The sequence below is a fragment of the Gracilinanus agilis genome, chromosome 1 (genome assembly GCF_016433145.1).
Source record: "Gracilinanus agilis isolate LMUSP501 chromosome 1, AgileGrace, whole genome shotgun sequence".
NCBI lineage: Eukaryota > Metazoa > Chordata > Mammalia > Didelphimorphia > Didelphidae > Gracilinanus > Gracilinanus agilis.
In genome coordinates, this window is record NC_058130.1 from 80,094,349 (window position 1) to 80,114,662 (window position 20,314).

Below are 20,314 nucleotides of genomic sequence, written 5' to 3' on the forward strand. Positions count from 1 at the left end.
TCCAGTACTTTCCCTCAATAATGATGCAAATTCTATGTGGATGGAGACTGTTTCCCCTGTGTTTACATCCCTAGCACTTAGCATGATATTTTTCACACAAAAAAATAATAATTTTTATTTAATTCACTCAGTCACACATCTATTCATTTTTTCCATTATCCAAAACTCAGATCAAGTTTCCTCTTTGCAGTGAAAACCACTAGGACTATTCCAAACCACAGCGATCTCAACTTTCTCTCTACTCCTTATAATTCTGAATAATGAAGTTTATTGCTTTATGGGTAAATATGCCTTAATTGCCTTATGAGTAAAAATGTTTTTCTCAGCTAGATCAAAAATCTCCTTTTGAATCCACATAGTTCCTACTCAATGCAGCATTAAGAATGAATATTTATTGACTTTAATGTAATTTATTCTCTTTCTCAAAAGTTTAGCCCATACTTCCAACCATATTCTTCAATATTAATTTTGTTGACCAAAGGAAAATGAAATAAGGGAGCAGTAATACTAACTTATTAACTTGTTGATATAATTGCTTCTTTGTCCACAGTGGTGCCTTTATTGAAGCAAATAGCAATAAATGTTCCCGTATAGATAAGTTATCAAAGAGGACATCATATTGGGGGCATACACCCATCTCCATCCTGATAGCAGCAAGCTGTGTCTGCATATCCTTGCCATTAATAATGATAGTACCAGAACTCGGAGGGTACAATCCAGTCAACATAGATCTGAAAAAGAAAATAAATATGTCAACATATAAACAATTCACAAAGTGATGTAGTCATATTATGAGTAGATTTAAATACATAGTTATGCATCATTTTATTTGTTTAGCCATCTATAATAGTGCATTTTCTACAATTCCTATCCTCACCAGGGTTTTAATAGCTATTCTTTGACTGATGATGAAAGCTAAAGACATGTTTTTACCCTTTCCTAATATTGTACTCTGGTGCTTCTTTATGGTGTGGTGTTCATTCTGCATACTTCAAGGCTTTTCTAGCATAGCCCAAGCTCTGGCAAATCATATTTTTGCATCAAAAACTTGGAAGAAAGCTGAGTACAGATTGCATGTCTGTCGCCTTTGAACCTGCCTAACCGGATTCATAGAGGCATTACCGAAAAATTCAATGATGGGTGACAGTTTTTGTCCATGGCAAACTGTTAAACTATGTAACTCACAGAGGAGTTGCAGCCTTCCTCGATAGTTTCCATATTTATAAAATCATGGAAACATAAAGTTGAAATATAAAATACATCTTCATCTGTGGTAGTTTTGATGTAAACTATTTCCATTCATGTTTCAGGACTCGCTGTCAACTTTTCTCCATTCACACAGCCACCATTCTGGTGAAGGCCCTCATCACCTCATGTCAGAACCATTATAATAATGTTTTGATTGATGTCTCTGACCTCAGTCCATCCCCATCTTCTCTACCAAATGATCTATCATCCTAACTAAGATAATCTACTTGTTGTTTGGTGGTGTCTGACCTTTCATGACACCACTTGGGATTTTCTTGGCAAATATATTGAAGTGGTTTTCTATATCCTCTTCAGGTCATTTTACAGATGATGAACTGAGGCAAACTACCCAGGGTTACACAGATATTGTCTGAGGTCAGATTGGAACTCAGGTTTTCCTGACTCCAAGCCCAGTGCTCTCTCCACTGAGTCATCCAGCTGCCTCTAAGATAAGCCACTCAAATATACAAGGAGTTAAACCAATTGTATAAAAAATCAAGCCATTCCCCAATTGATAAATGGGCAAGAGACATGAATAGGCAATTTTCAGATAAAGAAATCAAAAGTATCAATAAGCACATGAGAAAGTGTTCTAAATCTCTAATAATTAGAGAAATGTAAATCAAAACAACTCTAAGGTATCACCTCACACTTAGCAGATTGGCTAAAATGAAAGAAGGGGAGAGTAATGAATGCTGGAGGGGATGCAGCAAAACTGGGACATTAATGCATTGCTAGTGGAATTGTGAACTGATCCAACCATTCTGGATGGCAATTTGGAATTATGCCCAAAGAGTGATAAAAGAATGCCTGCCCTTTGATCCAGCCATACCATTGCTGGGTTTGTACCCCAAAGAGATCATAGATAAACAGACTTGCATGAAAATATTTATAGCTGCGCTCTTTGTGGTGGCAAAAAACTAGAAAATGAGGGTATGCCCTTCAATTGGGTAATGGCTGAACAAATTGTGGTATATGCTGGTGATGGAATGCTATTGTGCTCAAAGGAATAATAAACCGGAGGAGTTCCAGATGAACTGGAAAGACCTCCAGGAATTGATGCAGAGTGAAAGGAGCAGAACCAGAAGAACATTGTACACAGAGACTGATACACTGTGGTAAAATCAAATGTAATGGGCTCCTGTACCAGCAGCACTGCAATGACACAGGACAGTTCTGAGAGATTTATGATAAAGATGCTACCCACATTCAGAGGAGGAACTGCAGGAGAGGAAACAGAAGAAAAACAACTGTTTGAACACATGGGTTGAGGCGGACATGATTGGGGATGTAGACTCGAAACTACCACACCAATGCAACTATCAACAATTTGGAAATAGGTCTTGATCAATGACACATGTTAAAACCAGTGGAAATACTCATCAGTCATGGTGGGTGGAGCTCGGGGGGTGAAGGGGAAAGTAAGAGCATGAATTATGTAACCATGTTAACAATTCTAAAAAATAAATATTAATAAATGTTTTTAAAAAATAAAAAACAAAAGATACTATAGACAATAAAAAAAAAAACACACGTCTGATCATGTTATCACCCTACTGAATAAACTCTAGGGGCACCCTTCACTCCAGGATCAAATTTAAAAATCCTTATTTTGCTTCCCTCTATTGATTATTTCCAATGTATTTTGTATTTCTCTTGTTCTTACAATTTTTCTTTATTTCCCAGCCTTTAGCACAGTGCTTGTTACATTGTATTTAATAAATGCTTATTGACTGACTAAGAGAGAAAGATAGATGGAAACCCAAGAGCAGCTTCTCCCCTCCAGTCAGAACATGTGGGTACAAATTCTGCCTCTGCTGAATGACCTCTGAAATTGTTTCCTCGTTTGTAAGATGGAAAGTTTTGACTGGTTGACCTCTGGGGTGCTTTCCACATCAAAATAAATGAATTTTGAAAGAAAGAAAAAATTCAGAATCATAATCTAATCATTCCTGTAAAATAGAATTGCACTTTTTTTGTAAATTATAAAGCATATTTGTGAAAATAGAAAGCATTCTCAATCTGTTTGCTCTTTCTAGTCACTTCACCAAAGAGTTCCAATGCTAACAAATATTTCCAATAGTTACATTTTTCTGTCCTGCCATACTATTTTAGCACCTGAAAAATAGCATGAACTTTATGTAATTTCTTTCGGCTTCCTTTAAAAATAATTTGTATTTCCTATGGACTGCTGGAGCTTTTAAAATTTATTTCTGTCTAAATACAAAGCCATGCAAAAGTTTGGAAGGGGAAACAGGGAGACCATTAAACTAGTCCAATTTAATACAGCCCAATCTCGCATTTTAATGAGACAAACTGGAATATAGGAAGATGTGTTCTAACTTTAGCAAAATTGCAAAATCAAGTGTTTTCCCACTTTTGATTCACTTCAGAGATACTATGTACTCAGAGTCTATTAGCCCTTGATGCCTCAAGGACTATTTTATCCTTGTCACATATTTCTACAGACAAATCTTGCTTTTAAACCCAAATTTTTGTCATTTGGTCACAGAATAAGAAGACAACCTTCACAAGAGCCTAATAGAGCTTCCAAAAAATCTCAGCAGTATAAATGACATTCTATTTCCTCTCTGAGCTTCATCTTCTTATTTGGGTTCAAGGAAAATTGAACTTCGTGGGAGGAAAAAAAATTACATGAACCATTGAAGTTTGTAAGAACTAAATAAAACATGGTCAATTTCTTACAAGTTCGATTTGCAGGAAATGAGAATGGATTTGTTTTTCATGCTGAAGAGAAAGATGTTTATTACTTCTCAGGGTTCACAGACCACTTCACTCTTTCTCTACAACCCACCTCCTCCCCTCCAAAGTCTCAAGAATACAGCAAGCTCTATTCTTGTAAGGGCCTAAAAATTAAATTGGGTAGTTAAGGAAGAAGACAGATTAAAATTGGCCATTTAGCGGAGCACTGTTGGGTGGACTGGTATCATATATCTTGGACTTTTTGCAGTAGAAAGAAAAAATTAGATAACAACTCTTTTGATTTATACATCGATCAACTTTTAAAAGAACCAAATTACCTAATAGTAAACCATTTTTAAAGTAGACATACATAATTGTGGTCTTTCCAGCACCATTGGGTCCCAGCAGAGCAGTGATTTGACCTTTATAAAATGTAAGTGTAAGCTCTTTAACTGCAGCTTTTTTGTCACCCTCATACTCTTTGGTAACTGATACCAGTGTCACTCCTTTGTGGATTCCATCCTCAATTGTTTTCTGCCCATTTGGTGGCAGAGACCCTGTGTGGACAAACAGGATAATGTCATAGAACAGCAAAGACTTGAAAAATTAAAAAGCCATTATTTAAAATTCACTAATGTCTTCCTGATTGTATCTATATTATTCTGATCATGAATTGGTTTTGGAGGTATCATTTAAAGACAGGTCCAAAAAAGATGGACATTCTCCATATTCAACATATTATCATGAATAGAGGGCTAGACTTGCAGTTAGCATGGTAGCAAGGAACGTTAGGAAGCAAAGGATCTTGGTCATCCTGATTAAGCTACTTACTATTTGTGACAACTTGGGTAACCTTTTTAACATCTCTTGGCCTCAGTTTTCTTCCTTTATAAAAAGGGAGGCTTGACTAATTGATCTCTGTGATTCCTTTAAACTCCCAAATGTATAATCTTATGCTGACCTGGATTAAAATGCTTCCTGTGAAGCTTCCTTGCTAGATGTTTAACCTTGATGTGTCTCTGTAAACTCCTTAGATCTTAGATAATAAGCAATTGAAAATTTACATCCCGTACTGATGGAATGAGTTCCCTATGGTAAGAAATGACATTATTTGCATATTAATTGTGATTATTTGCATATTAATTGTGATTTAATAATGACTAACCAAAAATACCTTAATAAAAAATTAAGATTTAATGTGCATTCATAAAATAGGATATTTTATTTTTTTAAAAACACTGGTTTTCTCAAGAAAAATTCTTTGTACGAACACAATTATTGCATGACATGAAGAGTCAGCATTGTGTAATAGACAGACTTGTTTTTGAAGCCAGCAAGACCTGAGTTCATTTCCTGCTTCTGATACACACAGGCTGTAGCTTTGGGAAAAGTCATCAAACTATTCAGTATTCAAAGCCAGTGGTATCAATTATGCTGTCCTGCAACATTGCAGTGTTGAATGCAACCCAAACTCAGTTAAAATGTAATTGGGAGATATTTGACAAAATAAAAACAAAAGGGGACATTTGTTGTTGTTGTTGTTCCAGTCGTATTCAACTCTTTGTTATTCTGTGAACTATTTATCACGCCAATATCACCCATGGGGTTTTCTTGGCAAAGATACTGGAATGATTTGCCATTTCCTATTCTAGTGGATTAAGGTAAATAAAGGTTAAATGGCTTGCCCAAGTGTATGAGGCCAGATTTAAACTCAAGTCTTCCTGACTCCAGGCCCAGTGCTCTTTCCCCTAAGCCATCCATCTAGCTGCCTCTTAAGAGAACATAGATAATGGATGTTTTTCTTTGTTTTCTAAGACAATGTGCAATCAAGGATCTTTATGGAAATGTTAGTAGACTCCATTTCTATTGTTCCTATTTGAGTTTGACACCACTGCTCTACATTGCATAGAAAGGTCTCAAAACCTTGCATTGGTAGGGGGGAGTTTTCCCATGAGGAAATTGCCTATACAAATGAAATTTCAATTCTAGTTCCTGTTCCCTAAATCTACTCACAACACTGTGTCATTGAGAACCCTATTTATCTACATATTTCAAATCTATCTAAATCCTAACCAAATGAAAAGAACACTGAATTGGGTGTCAGAAGAATTCTGTTCCAGTTCTAATTCTGTCACCAATTAACTGAGAGTGGGCATGTCACTTCCTATCCCTGTGCTTCAGTTTTCTCATCAGTAAAATCAGATGGTCAAACTAAATTGTCTTTAAGATCCTTTCTAGTGACAAAAGTCTAATCCTCTCCTATATTCTCTAATTCTAGTTGTGATCTTTTCAGCACTACTGATTTTTGGTTACAGACGTATGGCACATCAGGATGAAATGAACCAAACATAAGATTATATCTGGCATTACATCAGAAATTTTGATATATTCCTAAACAAATCCCTTTGAGCCACAGAGAGTTTTAAAAGAAGAATACCTGCAATTAAAAACTAGAGGAGATGCAACTAGATTTTTCAGTGGATAGAGAGCCAGACCTAGAAATGGGAAGTCCTGGGAAGAATTGTTCAAATATGGCCTCAGACACTTCCCAGATGTATGACCTTGGGAAAGTCACTTAACTCCTCAATGCCTAGCCCTTGCTATTCTTCTGCCTTGAAACCAATACTTAATATTGATTCAAAGATGGAAGATAAGGGTTTAAAAAAAACAAACCTAGAGTATCCAAGGTCTTTAAGTATGGCAGCTACCATGATATCACAGAAATCCAAAAAGAGTCATTCTCTACTTGTACTTATAAAGAATATATATAAGACTTCCCTGGAAATTATTGATCTCAATAAAGAAAAAAGTAGGGTCAAAAAGTTACCAAAATCTGTCATCTTTTTACACACCTTTATTCAAGAAGTTTTCATTGAATAACAAGAGATTGGAGTTGATGTGCTGTTGCGTCCTCATCTTGAAGCCACACAAGTTCTTCCAGTATGACATAGTAAAGGGAAAATACCATGGTTTCTTTAAACCAAAATTCCCTAAAAGAAAAGATTATAATTAAAACAGATTAGATCTCATATTTGTGAGAAGAGTCTATAGAACCTAAATGCCCACTTCTATATCCAGGAAGAAATTTTAAATTTAACTTAACTTTTTAAATTTGAATTTTTATTTAATTTAAAATAACACTGATTAGTCCCTGACTTACACATTGCCCATATATAAAAAAAAATTGGGAATGCTGTATTCTCAATGTAGAGGTCTGCCTCTGTTTCCTATGATAGAAGCTATCTTGGCCCTTAACTCAGTTTGCCTGAGAATATCATACTCCTATCAAGGAATCATCTCTCGTTGCATTCGGCACTCATTCTGGGGAGTAACACCTCTAGAGATAGCCTGGCAACTACTACTGCAGTTGCTGCAATCATGCCTGCTGAAGACCCAAAAAGGAAAGTTCTTGTCATCAAAATCCTTGAAATTGTTAAATCTTCAAAAGCAGAAACTGATATGATTTTATTAGTGGAGATAACATTAAAGAAGAAGAACTAACATGTTTGCCACTATATCCTAAGGACCCTAGGACTTTTCCATCTGGCAACTGCAACTTTCTATGTGTGTGATCTCTTCCATTAGAATATGAGCTCCTAGAGAACTGCAAATGCAGGAATTATTTTGTTTTTCTATTTATATCACCAGTCCTTGCACAGTGCTTTGTAAATGCTTCATTCATTAAGAAAAAGGGTATCATCTCTCATGAAGATTTAGTACAATAAAAAGTTCACAAGTTACTCTTTCCAGTTCATATCATCCCACCTCTGCATTCATTCTTGATAAAACCCTGGTATCCTTTTTCTGTTAAAAACATTAGCCCAACCCACCCAGATCCTTCACAACTCCCCCCAACTATAACCAATGCTGCTGATAAACCATTCATGATTATGGGAGCTGATATTTTGCTGGAGTCCAAAGTTAGATGGTTGGATACATTTTCTCAAAGAAACAAAGCTCTAAATCCTAGTTAGTACAATTAGAAAGTGAGTGAGATTTTTTAGAATATTATTTAATTCTTTGTTCTATAGACACCTGTAACATAGTAGTTATTAAATAATTGTTGTGATTGACTTAATTGAAATAATACAATTAATTCAGTATTATACTTCTCTTGGAAACTGAAAAATAAACTATTGGGAAAAGCACTAAATGCAGGAAGAAATCTAAATTTTAGTTAAAATTAGCCTATGTCAATAAGTCATCTCTTGGAACCTCAATTTCTTCATCTTTTAAATGATTATAATAATACTTGCACTAGCTACCTGATGAGATTTGCTATAATAAAAACAAAAACAGTTAGCATTTACAATAGAATTTTAAGATTTACAAAATCTTTTACAAAAAGTAGCTCATTTCATCCCCACAACCATTCTAGGGAGGTAAGTATTATTATTGTTCACATTTAAGAAATGTGGAAATTGAGCAGATAAAAGTTAATCACTTCCCCAGAAAGGGTCTAAGGAGCCATTTGAACTTCCTCTCTCTAGGCCCAATACTCTGCCATCTAATGGCCACTATTCATGCAAAAAAAAACAATTCATAAAATGTGAAGTGTTCCAGAAACATGAATTGATATAACTATTTCATTTTACCTTTCTAGCCCTAACGTTCTATGACCCAAGTGTTTTATTACTCGAGAGGAGTAATGAATAGCACCTTGGAGAGAACACTGGTCTTGGATCACATGGACAGACATATTTTCAAATACTAGATCAATCAATAAAAATTTCTTTTTTTTTATTTTCCAAATCTTTATTTGGGTTTTTGTTTTGGAGTTTGAATTATATAAGATTACTCACAAAAATGAACAATTAAAAAATGTGCCATGCGTGTAAAAAAAGAAAAGTTTGTTTACAATTAATGCCATCAATTTCTTGCCCCTTACTCTCAACTCTCTGGGCAATCCAGCTTCTAACCTCATCATTAACCTGAAATGACTCTCTCCAAAGTTCCTAAGGATTTAATTGTCAAATCTAATGGTCCTTTCTAATATTCTTCTTTTTCCCATTTAATAATTTTTATTTTTTAGAAAAGTTAACATGGTTACATGATTCATGTTCTTACTTTCCCCTTCACCCCCCCGACTCCTCCCCTTAGCCAAAAAAAAAACAAATTGCCTTATATTTACTGCTATGTACATATTTTCTTCTCCTTTTTGAATCTAACCAATACAGTCTTATGATATGAGAATAGTAGCTAATGAAAGATACCAAATGTTCAATAAGTCTTGTAAGTCAAAGGCTTTGTGTCTCCATTATCAAAAATTTTCTGTCAATATTATGCACAAACTATTTACATCATATTATTCCTTAAATATATAAATTACCACATTAATATATTATTTTTGACTCAACAAAAATAAATAATATACAGAAATAAAATTTCATTGCACAACTTAAAAAAAAATTTCTGTACCTTTTGGAAAGCAATTTAAAGTTTCCAATCCTCAGAATCCTAATCCGAAAAGTGAAAATAATATTCATAGAATTGCTTTGAGGTGTTTTGAAAATTTTAGCACTATATAGCAATTGTTTTCTTTTTAATCATAGGGTTCCTTTACACTTTTAAAAATTATTGAGAACCCACCAAAGAGCTTTGTTTTATGTGGGTTATATCTGTTGATATTTACCATATTCAAAATTTAAAAGTCTTTGCAGTTTTATAGAAATAGTTTTGACCTCTTGGATCCCCTGAAAGGGTCTTTGATATTCCCAAAGGTCCCCAGGACACACTTTGAAAATGGTTCCTCTCTAGAAATGGGGCATTATTACCTGTGTGGGTGCATTTCTCCTACATTGATTCAGACCACTCTTTGTCCCCTCCCCATCACAATTCTCATCAGGATTCTTGTTCATGTAAAGGAAGGATTAAGTAGATTTTGGTGGTATGTCCCAGGAATTAGACTCCATCTTTTAGGTCAATGAGAGTTCACATATTCTCCATTCCAAACAACCAACCAAAAATGAACTTTTGGAACAGATCCTCTAGGCAAGGTAAGGACAGCTTAAAGGAGATTTTACAGAATTCTGCTTTAAGATTTTTGTTCCTTTACTATATTTTCTCTATAGCAAAAAGTTTAATTTGGGGATTATAATTCTATTATAATCTTAAATTTTAAGAATAAAGATTTTAATAATTTAACATATACAAGAAGATTCACCCCACTTTTATTTTATTGACTTTCAATTTCATATATGTAATGCATGCCAAATTTATCTCAAGCTCTAAAAGCTTCTAAAATATCTATTCAGTTATGTCATAAAAATCATTAAGAAGTTACTTATATTATTATTAAATATTAAAATAAATATTATTAAATATCAACTAAAAAGAACATTTCTTAACAAGACTAATTGCTCACCATATACAAGTCTCTAAATTCATTTTAATTCATTAAATACTTTTCTTATCTATTTTATGCATATGAATGGAATAAAATATGACCATTCATAGTCCTTTTTATTTTCCTAAGCAATTCTATGAGTTCACATTCTTGGAGAATTAAATTCCATAAGCCATTAAATTAGGGGAAGGACATATAAGATTTAAGTACTAGACAGAGATTTTTTTTAAAAATCACAGCTCCCTAACTACCAGTTTCAAGGAAATGTTGAAAATGTCAAGAAGTAAAGAAATAAAAGTTCTTTTCCATTTTAAAAGGTGAAAGAAGAGCATTGGTATTGTAGCAGTTGTTAAATTATTTGTAGGTCCATGCTAAAGTAGCCTGTGTTCCAGTCCTGGCTCTGTGACTAAACAGCCATATGACCTTAATTAAGTCACTTAAATAGCTTGCTCTTCTCTTTCCTTTAGCTGTCACATCTTGCCTTTTGGCATACAAAATCTCCATTGATCACTTATCCTGGACTCTTTAAAGCCTAGCTCTTTAAACTTTCTGTCATTTCTTTTTCCCTATCATAAAGTGCCTCTATGTCAATAAATCAAAATGGTCTAACCATTTGCTTGATTTGTCTTTGTTTGCCTTCTATTGGTTGAGTTTACATAGATGTTACTCCATGTAACATCTTTTATTTCCACTCTTGGATCTTTGCCTTTTTAATAGACAGTTCAGAGGGAACATCTCTGTGACTCAGTGGATTTAGAGCTAGGCCTAAAGAAAGAAGGTTCTGGGTTCAATTCTGACCTCAAACACTTCCTAGTAGCCATGTCATTCTGGGCAAGTCCCTTAATCCCTATTGCCTAACCCTTATCACTCTTCTGCCTTCAAACAAATACATAATATTGATTCTAAAATGGAAGGTAAGGATTCTTTGATAGTCTAAGTATGCACTACTTTCAGTTAAGTTCAACAAATCCAGTGGTCCACGTCATCAGTCTTTACTATTATGCTGGCAAGTGATGTTCATTTTTTCCAAAATATTTCTATAAGTTATTAGTATATGTAGTAACATTAAGAAAGTAAGTTATTTGAGGTAGGGATTGTCTCATTTTAGTTCAAGTTTTTCCTACTATCCAACATAAAATCTTGAATATAACAAATATCTAATGGCTTTTGAATTAAATTATATGAATTGTTGCTATTTTTGAATAATATTTATTATTATACATTTTGTATACAATTTTATGTCTTACTTGTTGCTTTGTTCATGAACCTGGGAGAAATAAAGCACAGGAATTATTCTTTCAACTGTACAAATAAGGAAACTGAGTTTCAGAGAGGTTAAATGACTTTCCCAGCAACAAACAGCTAATAAATACCAGACTAAAAAAAATCTACTTCTTCTCACCTCTCCAAAACTAGTTGTATTCATAAAGGAAGAACCATATGAGGCCATGGTAGACCCAATTCACTAGTTATTTACTAAGCTAGGACCCTTCAATGGTCCTTGTCTACATTCAAACTAACTGTTTCAAGACCTATTGGCAATTGCAATTATAGCAAGGTGTTTCCATCCTTTTAAATAAAAGAGCTGAAATGGATGATCCCTATGGTCTCTCTCACTTCAGATACTCCTCCATGATTCTGTTTAAGCCTATGTCTATACAGAGTCATCAAATAAGATACATAGTACCAAAATATCTGTCTTTGATATTTTTATATCCACCTGTGTATATCCATCTACCTATTCATCCATATATCACATCCACTTACATTCTTACATCCATCTGGGACAACAGAACCATATAAAGGGGTATATTCTCAATTGTCTGGGAGGATTGCTATAATTTCTTGAGATAAAATTATCATCTTCATAAGCATATCTTGAGTCTCCTCTCTTTCCTATATCCTATATTCTCTCTTAATTCTTTTTCATAACTCAATAATTACACCAATCCCAGTCCCTCTGCTATGGATATTCTCATCCCAATGACTGCTCAGCTATTTTATGAATCCACAATTTCATTAAGTTATTCAAAATCCTGTCTAGCAAAGTCAACATCTCAGAGACACCGTCTTCACTCCTTTCACCCCAGAGGGCATCAGTGCTTTCCTAGCCCACAAATAAATCAAGTCCCCAGGTATAGGATCAGCATGTTAAAGGAACTCCATTTCCAACACATCTGCATTTTAATTACAATAAATTCCCCTAGACTCAGGCAGGATGAATAATGTTAACACTCTTTCTGGAAAAGAAAAAACAACAACACAAACACACATCAGCACCAGGGCCAGGGGAGGTTACTAACTCAGTCAGCACTAAGATGGGTAGAATCACTCATGCCAGCCCAGCTGGTGCTGCATTGTGCAGCCATTAAGGCAGCAAGTGGCAGGAAGTAGTCTGGTATATTAAGGAAGAAGGTTCTGGTACTAGGAGCTATGTGCAACTTTAGTCAATGATCAATTGGGATGGTTCTTTGAAAGTAGTTCCCAGATAGGGCTAAAGGACTTGGGAAAGAGGTCGCCACCTTGGCTTGTTTTCCTGAGGAAAAATATCCCCAGGATGGGCATTTCCCTTCGATGATGTACAAATTGGCAAGGAGACAGATGGTGGGGATCAAGTTTCTATTTCCCTTCCCTGGTTGTCTGGTGTCCTATGGCATCTTGTGTATGTCAGGGTGTCATATTTTTCTGAAACATCTAAGTCTTTAATGAACATATTTTTTAACCCTTGTACTTCGGTGTATTGTCTCATAGGTGGAAGATTGGTAAGGGTGGGCAATGGGGGTCAAGTGACTTGCCCAGGGTCACACAGCTGGGAAGTGGCTGAGGCCAGGTTTGAACCTAGGACCTCCTGTCTCTAGGCCTGACTCTCACTCCACTGAGCTACCCAGCTGCCCCAATGAACATATTTTTTAGATTGTCCTGATTGCATTTCTGATATACAGTTCTTTCTGATAAACACGTGCATATTTGACAATCTAGACTCAACAGTTCTTGAAAAGCTTCTTTCCTTGTTAAATTTTAATGGTACCTTGAATAGGACTTTTCTTTTTATCACAGTCTTCATGATTCAGTATCAGTATCAGTAATCACTGTCCTGAGATGTTGTAATAGGGATTTTTTTTCAGTCAACTTGTCCTCTTAGACCCTTCTAACTTTGTGATTCTGGAAATCTGGAAAGTCAAGTATGTATGTCTTTTTCTGGAATCTCTAACCTTTCCCTGATGCCATAAATCTAAATAATCCACAAAGAGAGGCTAACCAGGAGCTAAACATGACCATCCAGGGTACTTTGTTCCTATTTTTAAGGGAAACCCATTCCTCCTAGGACGTAACTATCAAGCTGTCACTCAAGACAAAGCAATATAGAAAGACAACCACAGGAATCAGATGCTTAACATCCCTGGTTGAATTCTGAAAGAGGCAAAAGGAAAAATAAAAAGCAGCAAAGAGTACTTACTTTCAAGAGTATAGCTAAGAAAAAAGTAACCTAGTGGGACATAGTTGAAAAATGTTATGTTTGGCACAAAGGACCCGAGTTCAATTTCTATTACTTCTGCTTAACTACATCTATTACCTTAGTCATGTCTCTTCTTCACTTGCCCAGGTAATGAGTTCCTCATTTGTAAAATGAGAGGGTAGATTGGTTGACAATCTCTAACATGTCTCTTTTTGAGGCAAGCAGAAAAGATATACAGGAAGAGACTTCTGACTTGAAAGCACTAAGGAGCTACGCAATCACTTGGATAGGTAGAACAACCAATGAGAGGGAGAGCAGTTCCCATTTTTCAGTGGATTATTGACCAAAAGTTCCATGCTTTCTATTGTATGAATAAATTCCTTCAGATTCATGGAAGTAATCCAAATCTCTGTGCATGTATATGTGTCTGTGTGTATCTCTCTCTGTCTCTGCCTCATTGTCTTCCTTTTTTTCTGTTTTTCACCTTTCTGTTTCTTTCTGTCTCTATCTCTCTGTCTCCTGTCTCTGTCTATCTAGCTCTTTCTGCCTTTATCTCTCTCTATTTCAATCTCCGTCTCTGTCTCCATATTTCTCTGTCTCCATCTCTGTCTCTCTTCCATCTCATGCTCCTATAATCCCTTTGATGGAGTCATTAGAAAATGTCCAAGAAAGTTAAAAAATTAGCACTGTTAATGGACAAATTTTAAACACCAGGGTCAAGGGAGTCATGTGCCTTAAACAATGCATCTATTGTTTATTGTAGCTGTTCCACCTTGTACCACCACTGATACCATAAAGAAATATGAAATGATATGACATTTAAAGAGTAAAAGTGAATATTATTACCTCACACCTATCCAATTGACTAAAATGATAAATATTGGAGAGGATGTGGAAAAATAGGAACACCAATATATTGTTGGTGGAACTATGAATTGATCCAACCATTTTGGAGAGCAATCTGGAATTATACTCAAAGGATTATAAAATTGGGTATACCTTTTTATCCAGGAATAACATTATTAGGTTTATTTCCTTAGGTGACCAAGAAAAAAGAAAACAAAACTATACATTCTAAAATTTTAAAGCACCTCTTTTTGTGGTGGTAAAGAACTAGAAATTAAAGAGATGTCAGAGAATAGCCAAATCAGTGGTGGTATATTATCTTAATGGAATATTATTTTGCCAGAAGAAATGACAACCAAGATATTAAAAAAAACTCTGAAAAGACTTATATGAAGTGATGCCAAATGAACTGAGCAGAGCCAGGAGAATGTTGTACACAGTAACAATAATAATATATAATGATCAATTGTAAATGGCCACCATTATCAACAAGGCAAAGATCCAGGACAATTCCAAGGGACTCATGGCTAAAAAGGATATCAACTATCATAAAAGGAACACAGTCTGAATTCTAATTGAAACATATCATTCTTCATGTTATTTTTTCTATGATTTCTTTCTCTAATGTAAGAGATATATATATAGACATATATATATCTTATTTCACAAGATGTCAACAGGGAAATATGTATTATATGATAACATATGTACAACCTATATCATATCACCTGCCTTCCTGGTCAGGTGGGAGAAAAAAGGGAAAAAAGAATGATACATAGATTTTTGGACATTACTAATTTGAGAATTTGTTTCTCTTGGTTACACATATATTATAATTTATTATACATTCATAACAAATCATATATATTACATTTTATTATACATATGAATTATGTTACGTATAATATTATGTTATATATAAAACAAAAACAAACGATAACTCAAAAAAATAAGGTCATGATATCCTTGTAGATTTAACAAGAGTACTCAACTCTTATGTTTTTAGGCAATTGATATTATTTATAGGGGGAGATCAATTAGAACCATGGTGATTCTAAGGTTGATCAGGGTGCTACTGGCTTTCTGATATAGATATTTCCAAGACATAGGTATGCATGCCATACTAAAAATCTTAGAGAAGATTTGAGATCTCTGTGACTTCCCCAATGTGTAAACCTGCAGGTAAATGGTCAAGGGTGATTGTGCCTCTATATCCCTCCCATGGGCAAAGGGTTTGCTGTTATATTTTTTTTCAGTTGGCATAAAGAACTGCTTCTTATAAATACTGAGTTTTAATGAGACCTTTCAGAAACAACACTGACTACATATCTAATAATGTTCAGATATCCATCCCCTCATCGCTGTTTTACCTAAAAAATAGAAATACATCATGATTAAGTAGAATATCATTTTATGGATTGAAAATCAAATGCTAGTATATTTTAAAAAGTACTTACTCCCTGGAAAAAACTGCTAGTTTGTTCCTGAAAATATCTCTCTTGTTACTATGTATATAAGTTCCCTAATGTTTTTTAACTAACATATTTTTATCAATGGTTCTTAATAAATTCAGACAGTTGGTTTTATATCAATCTTAGAATATTTGACCATTTGATTCTTTTGAAAAATTTGCTTTCTGTAATCTTTCCTTTAAGTTAATAAAAGAGAATTCATTTCTCTTTGATTTCAATATCTTATATCTGTAAAGGTTAGGTTTCTTTTGTTTTTAGGTCTCAGAATTCTTACCCGGAATCAAATTACTGAAGTACCATCCACATATAAAATATGCCATTGAGTCAAAGAGAATCATCCAGCATGCCCAGCCAAATGTCATGTCTCCTTCTTGTTCCAGAGATTGGTACATATTATTCCACTGAATCCCTAGTAGTAATAAAGAAAAAGGTCAGAGCCATGTATGCACATCCCCTTTCACTATATGTCTTGGGGTGATAAGCACATCAATACTAGAGCTTTGCACAGAGCTAAACAAAAGGAATGTTAATAAGAGTTCCCCAACTGAAAAGTTAGATCAACATTAAACTATTCAAGGAATGTCCACTAAGGATAAGAAAAATGGTAAAAAAAAATGTACAGATGTGTTTGGAAGATAGAAAAAAGTTGGAATGAATATTATGTAGAGGAAAGCTGGAGTAGCATTAGGTTGAGGAAGGGCTCAAATTGTAGGTAATGGAATCTGAATTTTGCTTGGATACTGAAGATTTCTGAGCATGAAATAACCAGATATAAGCATAAGGAAATTTTTTTGGAAATGGTATGAAAGAAAGAGATGAAGACTGAAAGAGAAAAAGAATGAATAGTTAGCACATGACGGCAAAAGTCTAGGCAGATATTAATAAGAGCCTTTATTTGCATGGCAACCATAGGAATAGAGATGAGGAGAAAGATTCAAGAGATACTGTGAAGGTGAGGAAGAAGTTAAAGATGATACTAGGGTTTCTATTGTTGGAGACTGGGTAAATGATGACTCTACTGATAAACATAGTGAAATCAGAAGAAAGACCAGATTTTAGGGGGTAGAAAACTAGCTTTTTATGGAATGTGTTGATTTTGAGATTCTGTCCTGAGACATTCAGATGGAATTGTTCCTGTTGTGAAGAAAAGGAACAGACCAGAAACTCAGAAGTGAGGAAGCAGCTAGCAAAATTGAACTGGAGGCAACCTGATCATTTCAAAACATCAGGAGTTAATATGATACCCAAGGGAGAGTGTCAAAGGGGAAAGCAAAGAGGACAAAACCTTAGAATGGCCATCATAAGGTCTCAGGAAAAGGATAAAAACAGTAAAGTAGAAAAAATATGCTGAGGGAACTAGAAAAGGAAGATCATTGTGTCTCTGAATTGGCAAAGTAAAGACAATCCAGATGAGAAAGGTCAGCATCATATTCTACAGACAGATCAAAGAGAATCTCACAAGATAAAGAGGACTTGGGCTTTTCTGGGTGGCTCACTGGATTGAAAGTCAGGCCTCTAGATGGGAGGTCCTAGGTTCAAATATGAGCTCAGACACTTCCTAGCTGTGTGACCCTTGGCAAGTCACTTAACCCCCATTGCCTAGCCCTTACCACTCTTCTGCCTTGGAGCCAAAACACAGTATTGACTCCAAGGTGGAAGGTAAGGGTTTAAAAAAAAAAAGATAAAGGGGACTTTTGTTTTGTTTATCAGAGATTAACTGAAAGTAGTAAATTAGTGGGAGGGGTGAAATGTTTAGAGATATTGAGGAAATAGTTGGATAATGAGTAAATGGAGGAATAGAGTATATGCAACATTTTCCTTAAGTTTGGTAAATTGGAGAATGAGATAATTGTTGCAATAGGTATTGTACCTTTGATCCATAAGGATTGAATGAATGCATTTTTAGAATGTGTATTACCTGATCATTCCTAGGGGAAGATTGGAACATGATCAAGAAATGAGAGAAAAAGAGAGAGAGAGAGAGAGAGAGAGAGAGAGAGAGAGAGAGAGAGAGAGAGAGAGAGAGAGAGGTTGAAAGAGATTTTTTCTTTATTTGGCTGTAGGTGGTGGAAGGGAATCAGATCAAGGACTTAGATGAAGCAATTAACTTTAGATTGGAGTAGAGCTACCATTTTTTTTCTGTGAACCAGGAAAAAAAGAAAGAGAGATGGTGTGTTGATACTCGGAATTCTGAGAAATAGAAAGAATGGTTATGGAATTAATTTTTAGTGGTCTCAGTTTTTTTCAGTGAAATTATCTGCCATGATATTAAGGTATGGGTATAGTAGGGAAATGAAGAGAAAAGTAACAATTTGCCACAATGAATATAGATCATGAAACAGAGAAGGAAGCAGTACCTTACACATAATAGATAGGCACTTAATAAATGCTTGTTCCCCTATACCCCTTCTCTCCTTGAACTCCAAGTCACAGGAAGAACCAAAAAAACTATATACTAGTTACCAAATTTTCATTATTTTGTTGAACATTTTGAATATTTATTATTTTAATGTGTCATTCAGAAACTAATTCAATATTGTATAAGTAATTGAGATATATAATTTATGAATATAAGCACATGCTTAATTATATGATCATGTATATATTTGTTTTAATATTTCAAAAAATCTGTAATCTAACAAATTTAGGTACGCCCAACATTAATGCAGTTCACAGTCTCGCTATACCTTAGAATATAAATTTCAATGATCAAAAATTTAGCACATAATGACCAGTTTTTCACTGGTGAGCCTCTTGTGCATGTGTATGTGTGTGAGAGAGAGATAAACAAAGATAAATAAGTGAATGGATACATAATTAAATAGATGCTCTATGGATAGGGTAAATTTAATTTTCTTGTCTTTTTTTGGTATCCATACTATTTAATCCAGAATAATCTAAAGACTAAAGGATGACAAATATTTATAGAACTACTTTCTCCTTAAATTTCAAATTTAACCTTAGAGATTTAAATATCTTGAGTCTGGAAGGAAGAAAAAATTAGGTGACTGTATAAGCTCCATTTTGCTATTTCTAAATCTCCCTCTTCCAAGAATTGGAGGTGTAGTAGAACCCATTCCTCCAGGTTTCATTTGTCTTACCATAATTCACTATCAATCAAGTTCAGTCCCAAGCAATATATGGTCTCAGCCCAGGAAAGTGGGAGAAAAACAAAGAAAAATTAAAAAGAGAAACATGTGGGTAAAGAAAAAAAGAAAATGTTGGCTAATTCTTTATACCCTCATCAGCTTAATGAAACCCAAAACAAGTAGCCAGTTGAAGCATTATTAATATAACTCTGCTTTGACAGTGAAAAAGCACATTCTTCCCATAGATCTTCTAGAAGTCCCTAAGGAGTCTCTGTTGGTTACTGAAGTTAAAATCTCAAATAAAAGACAAAAATTAAGATAGGGAGAAATAGGGAAGATGTTTGCCTAATTTCAAAACGGGAGGGTAAAGAAGAGTTAAATATGCAATTTAATCAAGTATATAGCAAAAGATGAGGGAAGATAGAGATTGCTTATATTTACACTTTTACCAAAGGCAAAAAAAAAGGAAACAAGAGTAAGAAAAAAAGCTCATTTTTAAACATATCCATTAATAAATGAAGTCATTTTTACTAGATCCTATGTAATATATTAAAACTCATAAATTTCCAAATTCCAAATTAATCTTTAATCGTTAAACGTCACTTCAAGAAAAGTTCTTACCTGCTTCTTGTCCTTCTAAGAATGTAATGAAAAATACACCTTGCCCAAAGGCAGTTGTAGATAGAAAACACTGTATAAATTGATAGAGAAAAGATGAAGAAAGACACATTAGGGCTTTTTACTGAATAAAAGAGCAGGTCCAAGAATAAATTCAGCTTGAGAAAGAGTGAGCCATTCACATTCAGATGTTCCAAACAGTTGCTCTGGGCTAATATTTAAATTTCTGAACCTGAAAAATTTAATAGAATGCCAACCCATTTTTTAAAAGAGTGATAACAAGTAAGTTATTAATGTTAAAAGGAATTATTTCACTTTTCTGAAGTGCTTGAAAAGTCATAAATCCAATGTACTACATGTTGAAAATACATAAAACATAGCAGCAGAAAAGAGAATAAAGAGCTTTTTTTTAAATAAGTGAATGCCCTAGAGCTCACTAGAGGCAGAATAATAGGATGGATAGAATACTATCCACCGGAAAGGAATTCTATTGTAGAGAAATATTATTTCATCCACTGGAAAGGGCAAATATACT

The 20,314-nt window shown here is 34.5% G+C and overlaps 1 protein-coding gene across 1 annotated transcript in view; it reads right to left on the reverse strand.

The window, feature by feature from the left end:
* Nucleotides 1–20,314, reverse strand: part of ABCA13 (ATP binding cassette subfamily A member 13) — a 474,630-nt gene that overhangs the window by 239,434 nt on the left and 214,882 nt on the right. Inside the window, 5 exon segments of the mRNA XM_044676455.1 lie at nt 513–731; nt 4,322–4,508; nt 6,804–6,941; nt 16,347–16,481; nt 19,783–19,852. Of these exon segments, the coding sequence (XP_044532390.1) occupies nt 513–731; nt 4,322–4,508; nt 6,804–6,941; nt 16,347–16,481; nt 19,783–19,852 (749 nt within the window).